The 8702-nt window shown below is 34.3% G+C and overlaps 1 protein-coding gene across 1 annotated transcript; it reads right to left on the reverse strand.

The window, feature by feature from the left end:
* Positions 1 to 3364: 3364 nt before the first annotated feature.
* On the reverse strand, positions 3365 to 4114 carry LOC105766967 (uncharacterized). Its single transcript, XM_012586507.1, has one exon. It carries the CDS (start codon positions 4112 to 4114, stop codon positions 3365 to 3367), a length of 750 nt encoding a protein of 249 aa, XP_012441961.1.
* Positions 4115 to 8702: the final 4588 nt, after the last annotated feature.

An 8702-nucleotide genomic window follows, 5' to 3' on the forward strand; every position in this document is an offset into this window, starting at 1 on the left:
ACCTCTTTTTTAAGGATATGATAAGTACTTCAATGCTGAAATCGAGAATATACCATTGAGGAACCCTTCGAATCAGACTCAATTTCTTTTTAATTATATTTTGTAAAATATTTAAACGGATAATCCGGAAGAAATAGAGATTAAGCACGCATTTTAGCAAAGGAAACAAGAATATATACAGCAATAAAAATACTGGCAGTGTATGATTGGAGATTGGTGCTTTTTGGTTTTGGTGGGGGCGAAACAAACACTATAAGACAGGTGTGTCCCAAATAAGGAAAAGAAGAATGGGCATAGCCTCATAGGTAGGTTTTTAGGGATGAATCATCTTTGGACTACTTGATTTGATTTGGAGGGGCTTTGTCTCGTATCATTTTTGGCATTCCACCGATTTCATCATTATTTATATTTTATATATTTGGTGTCTTGTCTTGGTTCCAATGTATTCATCTATTAGCATTATTGCAATTATAATAGATTCATAAGTTTTTTAATTTCTTCTAACTACTATACAAAATTTTCATTATAAACTTTAAAATACCTACATTCAGCTTTAACTACTTATTCATTTAAATTATCGAAAAAACTTTATTTAGTTTTTATATTTATGTATAAATCCAAGTGACGCGATATGCTTGAATTGTAGTGGTAATGAAACTGCGAAATGCATTCATATATAAATTGGACACTTACGCGACTAAGCTAGCATCACACATTAGACTCTTCTAATATATATTCTATTATAATACTTGTTTTCAAGACGTGTTATGCATCAAATTATAACATGGAAAATCAATTTAATATTTTTATAAAAATATATATAATTACAATAATTTTCATTATATTTATTGACATGTACAATTGATAAGGAGTAAATAGTGGAAATGATGGTGGTTCATCTTAATTAGATTGAGAAGTTGTAAACGGCGATGTGAAGGGAAGTCGAGATACATAGTGAGGGAGAGAGAGGCTAAGGGAGGAAGAAGGTTCTTAATGTTTTGTTGTGTGTTCAATGATCTATTTGATGTTGTGAGTCGATTTATATATAGGAAATAAAGGGTACCATTTGTCTTGAGTTTATTGTCGTCAGAATCATATTATCTCCTCGCAATGGCAATGATGTGATTTTCTAAGTTGGTGATGCAACATCTTAAAACGGTTCAGTAATCAATGAACTCAAAGTTTCATGTGCTTCTAAAGAATGTGGCTTGCTAAGAGTTCTCAGTGATATTGCTTGTGTCTAAAATCTACTTGGGGTGGCGTTTGTCTAATGAGAACACGCATACGAGGCTCAGGAGCAAAGAAACAATATTGCATTTATATGTATTTTTTAAAATTTAAATATAAATAAATATAATAAACATTTTAAAGCATAATATCAATAGAAATTGAATATAACATCTTTCTCTATTTTAATTTTTTTTTTGAAATTTCCGGATTGGGCTTTATTATGAAAATAAATACATATTGTTCTAGTCTGAAATCAAAACTAAATAAACCAAAACATAATAAAAAACCTAAAACTAAAACATGGCCCAAATCAAAAGGCCTTAAAACAAAAACTAGATATTATAAACGAAAATTCTAGAACCGGCATTAATGCACAGATCCAATGCCCAATCAGAAGTTGTTGAAAACCGTCTTCCACTCTTCCTGTCATTTCAATTCATTTTTGACGATTTCATTTCTAAATTATGCCAAGAAAATCGATCCATATCCTTTACTATTCTGAGGCTTCCATTCTCCATTCTTCCACTCCTGAAAACTCCTAATCTGGTCGTCTTCTTCCATCGTACCGAGCTTGATCCATGGCGTACTCAGGAACACCCCTGTCCAGGTAAATTTCTTCTCCTCTTTTTAATGCTTCTGTTGCTAAGATATGAGCAAGATTATTCGCAGATCTAGGTGTATGTTGAAATCTTATATTATCAAATCCATATAATTTCTGTTGAATGTCATAAATGTAAGCCCCTATCATTGATCTGTCTTGACCCTTTGAGTTGCATTTCTTGATGATTGCGAGGGAATCTCCTTCAAGAATCAGAAACTGCCATCCCTTCTCGGTTCCTGTTTGGACTGCTCTCCAGCAAGCTATTGCTTCAGCAGCAAAGGTCGATGAAATATTAGAATGGATCTCTGAGCATGAGAAGAGGATATTTCCTTCCGAGTCCCTGGCCACAATACCCGAAGCCGACCGATTCTGTCTTTTATCATAGGCACCATCGAAATTGATCTTTATGAAACTCTCTTATGGGTACTCCCATCTCTGTTTCTCTCCAGTACGATTCAGATCTCCTTTTTTAAAGCTATTGATTTCCTTAATGTAACTGTTTATAAAGTTTGCCACTTTCGTCCCATTACTCACTTTGCCTTTATGTATGCTTTTGTTTCTAGCTCCCCAAATAGCCCAAAGTGCACAACAGAATATTCGACTTTGAATGATGCCGAGCTCCTCTACTACCCCAGTGAGCCACTGTACAAACTCCTCACACTGATTCGTCAAAATGTTTTGAAACAATAATGCTTTCCAAACCTCCCTTGTTACATGGCATTCACGAAATAAATGATTCATTGTTTCAGCTCCTTCTCCGCATCAGGGACAGCTTGGATTGACTGCTAACTTCCGGTGTTGTAGATTTACCTTTGTAGCCATATAATTCCAAGATAACTTCCATATTGTGACCTTTATTTTAGTCGGTAGATTTAAGCTCCAAAGTTTTTTGTAAAAATTCCTGTAGATGGTCTGTAAAGCGTAAGCTCTAGGATCTTCGGTTGATTTTTGTAATAGTTGATAAGCGCTTCTGATCGTGAATTCACCCGACCGTTCGCCACCCCAAATAAGAAAGTCATCATGCGGTGTTTGTGCCAGAGGGATTCTGAGGATTCTGGCAGCATCAGCTTCCTGGAAGCTACTGGTAATTAACTCTTTTTTCCAACTTCTGTTATGATTATCAATCAACTCATCAACTTTAGCATTGCGCATAGAATTAATTTCTGATGACAATCGAAAATTAATTGAATCTGGAATCCAAGCATCATTGATAGAGATATTAGTACCCGTCCCCACCCTCCAACAGTGCCCTTTTGACAATAAATCTTTGGCTGCCCAAATGCTTTTGCACACATTCAAACAGGAATTTCCTAACCGAGAATTTAAGAAATGATCGTTCGGAAAGTACTTAGCTTTGAATACTTGAGTTATGAGCGCGTTCTGATTATGCATAAGCCTCCACCCTTGCTTAGCCAGTAATGCTATATTAAATTGTGCCATATTTCTAAAGCCCATACCACCCTCCTCTTTCGGCCTACACATAAATTTCCATTGACACCAGTGAATTCCTTTCTTTCCTTTACCTTTCCGCCATCAAAATCCAACAAATAAATTATCAAACTCACCACAAAGTGAATTTGGTAGTAGAAAACATGTCATTGCATAAGTAGGAATTGCTTGAAGTACTGATTTGACGAAAACCTCTCTGCCCCCTTGAGATAAGAAACGGGTGTTCCAATTTTTAATTCTATTCTTAATACTGTCTTTGAGATTCTGAAAAGATTCCTTTTTCTTCCGACCTACTATGTTTGGCAGTCCTAGATATTTCTCCATGTTAGTCGAACACCTTATTCCCATTTTAGCCGATATACTTCGTTTATCACCCTCTACCAAATTCGAACTAAAGAAAATCATAGACTTATAAAAATAAACATATTGACCAGAACAGGCCTCATACTCTTGCAAAATAGCTTTTAGGTTCCTTACACTCCTTTCGGTGGCTTCACCAAACAAAATGCAATCATCTGCAAATAACAAGTGTGAGATCATTGGGCCTCTTCTGCTTGCTCTCACCCCTTTAATCAACCCCTCTCTTGTGGCATTCCTGATTAAGGACGATAAACCTTCACTGCAAATAAGAAAAATAAAAGGGCTAAGTGGGTCACCTTGTCGGAGTCCTCTAGTTGGTTTGAAAACTCTACCGCTCCTCCCATTTGTGGTCACAACATAAGAGACTGTAGAAATACATCTCATTACTAATGCCACCCATTCCTTCGCAAATCCCATCCGCATCTTCACTTCTTTCAAGAAAACCCATTCAACTCTATCGTAGGCTTTACTCATGTCCAGCTTAATCGCCACGAATTCCTTTTTTCCTATGCGTTTTTTCGAAGAGTATGTAGAATTTCATAGGCTATCAAAACATTATCCGAAATAAGCCTCCCTGGGACAAAAGCACTTTGAGCGCTGTCAATACATCTCCCAATGACTTCTTGAAGACGATTGGCAATAGCTTTGGCTATAATTAACCCTTCCACATCTTTTCCGTTGTTCAAAATTTCCAAACAGAAATCCCCAATATCTCCACCCACAATACCCCAGTATTTTTGAAAAAATAGAGCCGGAAATCCATCATACCCTGGAGCTTTTGTAGAACCCATTCCTTTGACTGCTATGTAGATCTCCTCTGTCGTAAACTTTTTCAAAAGGGTAATGTTAGTATCTGAAGAAATACTGTTTTGAATACCTGTTAAAAGGTGGGAAGAATCTCCAACGCCGGTAGTCGAAAAAAGCTTCTGAAAATACTGCGTCGCCATCTCATTAATTTCTGATTCCTCCGTAATTCCTTTTCCATCAGCACTTTCAAGCCTACTGATTGTATTAATTCTTCTCCGCATAGATGCATATTTATGAAAAAATGCCGTATTCTTATCTCCTAACTTCAGCCAATTAGCTCGTGCTCTCTGTTCCCAGTACATCTCCTCCTTTTCAGTCTCCATACTCAAATGAATTCTTTTATCAATAATCTGGCTCATAACATCTTCATCAAGCTCCTTCTTCATTAAGTCTTCAAGCTCTTTTGTAATTTTGTCCGTCAGCCCCTTTCGTTTCTTCTTTATGAATTTTGCCCATTTCGATAAGCTAATCTGTAGATTCTCAAGCTTCTCCAGAACCGATCCATTTGAAGACTTCCAGGATGTCTGGATTTCTTTTTCTATTGATTCCTCTGTAGTCCACCAAGATTCGAATTTGAAACTTTGATCAATCTTAAATCGGCTTGCATTAGTTGTGCTTAGGAGTGGACAATGATCCGAAAGGGTAGACGTTAAATGATGGACATTGCCTGTTGGAAATAAATCCATCCATTTTTCATTTGCCACACCCCTATCCAATCTTTCTCAGATGTTCGTCTCTAGAAGGTCCCCCCTTTCCCATGTATACCATATTCCTGAATATCCCAAATCTAAAATGTGACAATCTTGCAGAACTTCCCTGAACTCTACCATCCTTCTTTCCTCTCTCGATTTACCTCCCCTTTTTTCAAATGAGTAAGCAATTTCATTAAAATCTCCACTCACTAACCAATGATACTCTCGCTCCTATCCCAATATCTTAAGTAGACCCCATGAGGCATTTTTATTTTGTAAGTAGGGTGATCCATAAAACCCTGTGAATCTCCAATCTTCATGAACACCTTCTTCTTTGACCAACACATCAATATGACTTGTTGATAGGGATTTAAGAGTAATTTGAGCCTCTTGTCGCCATGCTAAGCAAATCCACCTCGCGTTCCAACAGCTCCTATTTCAAGCCCATTCATGAATCCACACCTTCTTCTAATTGCTTCCATACGTTTCTCACTTACTTTAGTCTCCATTAGGAAGACTAATTGAGAATTATTTTGCTTCAGTAAAAACTGAAGCTTTCTTACTGCCCGTGGACTCCCCAATCCACGGACATTCCAACATATGATTTTCATTGTGCCCGGTCAGCTTGCCCATTGGCAGCCGCCGATCCTATCTAGTTGGAATATTCTATTTGCAAACTGGTTTCATCCTCCGTGATTAAATCCTGTCCATTATATCTCGCCCTTTTTGGATTCTCTTCCTGAATCTCTTTTGCCCCGTATTCATCTTGTACTAACTCTGCCAATTTCCTTTTTTGCAATTTACGATCTACCTCATAATTTTTCATCACTCCCATTAATTTCATTCTTTTCCAACTAGCTTTCCTGACTGAATTCAGATTAGTGACGTTACTATTTACAGTGTCTCCTTCATTGATTCCTTTTTCCTTCCTTATATCTAAATCTGCAGCAATTGAAGTCACCCAAACGCCATCTTGGACTTCTCTCATCATGTCACTACTGTGCTCCCTGTACATAAATATCTCCTGATCCTTTGCATTACCTCCAACATACGAGCATTGTGGTTGTAATTTTTTTGATAAAGCATTTAGCTTTAGACTTTCCCTTCCAACCAACGTTGATTCTGCTTTTAATGCTAAAGAGTAAGGTGGATCCTCTTTAATTCGGTTTTTCTCTGTAGGATTAATTTCTGAGCAATCGTGGATGCCATGCCCCAACCTACCACACCCAAAACAGAAAGTCGGCAACTTTTCATACTTGAAAGGGATCCAACATTTGTTTCCATTCCCTATTGAAACAAAAATACCCCTGTGAAGGGGTCTCTGTACATTTAACTGCACTCTGAGACGACAGAATTCACCAAGTATTTCAGATCTGATCACCCCTCCAAAAGTGACTCCTATTGCATTCAGAAGATCTTTTTTTATCAAATTCTGGTAAACACGGCCCAATTTTTATCCAAAACGGAGATGAGACAAGTCGAATTTGATCTCTCGTCATTGGTTTACTCAGTCGATCAAACAAAATTAATTGTTTCCTAAACAACCATGGCTGGCCTTCCATAACAGTCTCTAAGTCCTCTTCTAATTCAAACTCTATCAAAAACAGATTTTTTCCAACCACTTGAATCACGAATTTCTTCCTTGTTTTCCAAATACTCCTCATCTGTGCTTTGAAGCTTTCTTGGTTGTAAGATTTCTTAGTCCATATAGAGCATATCAGAGAAAATTTACCGCTTGGCTCCACCATCGAACTTTTTACCCAAAGTTGAATAAGCTCCTCTGTTAATAAGGAGATCTCATCTCCCCCAAACCCATCTTCACCACCACTTTCCATTATTCCAAGCCACAGCCGCCACTGTAATCGCTAGGATACCAAGGATAGCACTCTTGGTTTCTAGGGTTTTCCCCTCTCTCCTTCTATTTTAATTTTTTATTTGCATATAGATATGAATTATTTAAAATATGAATATCATAATATTTTATAATAAATTTTAATTATTTATGTAATAATTTTAAAAAATATAATTGATAATTTATTTGTAAGTTAATTTTTAAAATTATAATTTTAATATAAAATATATTTCCAATTAGGTATTATAAAATGAAATATTTAGAAAATTATATAATTTTTTGATTAATTAATAAGTTATAGTTTTTACAATTTTAATAAATATAATGTTATTTATTATCAATAACTAATTTAATTTTAAAATTATAAGTATTAAATTTGATTATTATGTCGCTAATCATTTAACATTATTTTATAGATTATTTTATTAATAATTTTATTTTAAAAAGAATTTTAATTCTAAAATTTGCTATGCAGGCTTAATGATAAGTAATTGTTCTAAGTTATTATAATTTCAAAATTACCTGTTTAGTAATAGTTGTATATTGTATTCTTAAAATGTAAAATTTTCTTCTCATTTATATTAATAGTGTCCTTCATGAAAAGTCTTCAAAGTGTCATCTTTTTGAAGTCAGTGAACCTTTTAATATGTTTAGTATTGTCCCTATAGAGATTTTGTCTCTCGATCTAGTAGCAATGAGTTTAATAAAGTGAAACTACCTCGTCAAGACGGACCTTGTATAGTGCATGAACACCTATCAAGGAAATGTAAGCATTTGCGCTTGGTAGGGTTTAAGTCTATGCCTTACAGCATATAAGGCACCTGTGGGCAACTACACTACCTCTTGAGGCTATCCCAACAAAGCATTTCCCTTTTGTTGAACTTGACATCCCTTCAAGTAGTCTCAGGCACTTGATCTCTCCATAGAATTAGGAGAGAAAACCACGATAAAAGATAATACCAAATGTGTTGAGGGATACATTAGCTCCAGATGGATAACAATTTAAAATTTTCTCTTAAAGAAGTTAATCTCCCTTCAACAAATAACTTATGTACAATTTTAAAACTATATATAATTATTCTATTATGCATTTATATATTATAATGTTTTTAATAAATTATTAAATGTTAGAAAACTTTATTGTAAGATGAAAAATTTAATTTAAAAGTTTAGAATTTAATCACTTAATGCTAAGTCAACCTAATATATTTTAATTAAAGTAATGGATTTAAATAAATGACTTAAGGGTGTAAAAGTCATCAATTTTTAAAAAAAAGTAATTAAATTCCTCTTTTATTTTTATTTTTATTTTTTGCACTCAATTGACCACTTGAATTTTCAAAATGCATAAAAAAAGCCCTCAAACTTCTTAAAAAAAACAATTAAACCCTTGCTTTTTTTTTTGCACTCAATTGGGTACTTGAACTTTCAAAATGCATCAAAAAGACCTCAAAACTTTTCAAAAAAGCAATTAAGCCCCTGCTCTAATTAAAAATTAGAAAAATTTATAAAAATAATAAATTTTAGAAAAATATTAAATTTTAATAAAAATTTAAAATTTAAAATTTATTAAAATTATAATTTTTTATAAAAATTAAAAATTTTATAAAAATCAGAAAAAAATTAACAACCCCTAGTTTTTTTTAAATTAAGGTCATTATGTGTCGAAAAAAAAGTGACATGTGACGAAAAATGATAAAAAAATAAAACT

Source organism: Gossypium raimondii, chromosome 5 (assembly GCF_025698545.1).
Source record: "Gossypium raimondii isolate GPD5lz chromosome 5, ASM2569854v1, whole genome shotgun sequence".
NCBI classification, from domain to species: Eukaryota; Viridiplantae; Streptophyta; class Magnoliopsida; order Malvales; family Malvaceae; genus Gossypium; species Gossypium raimondii.

Coding starts and splice junctions, on each gene's coding strand:
- LOC105766967 (XM_012586507.1), bottom strand. CDS start 4,114: ATGAGTAAAGCCTACGATAGAGTTGAATGGGTTTTCTTGAAAGAAGTG.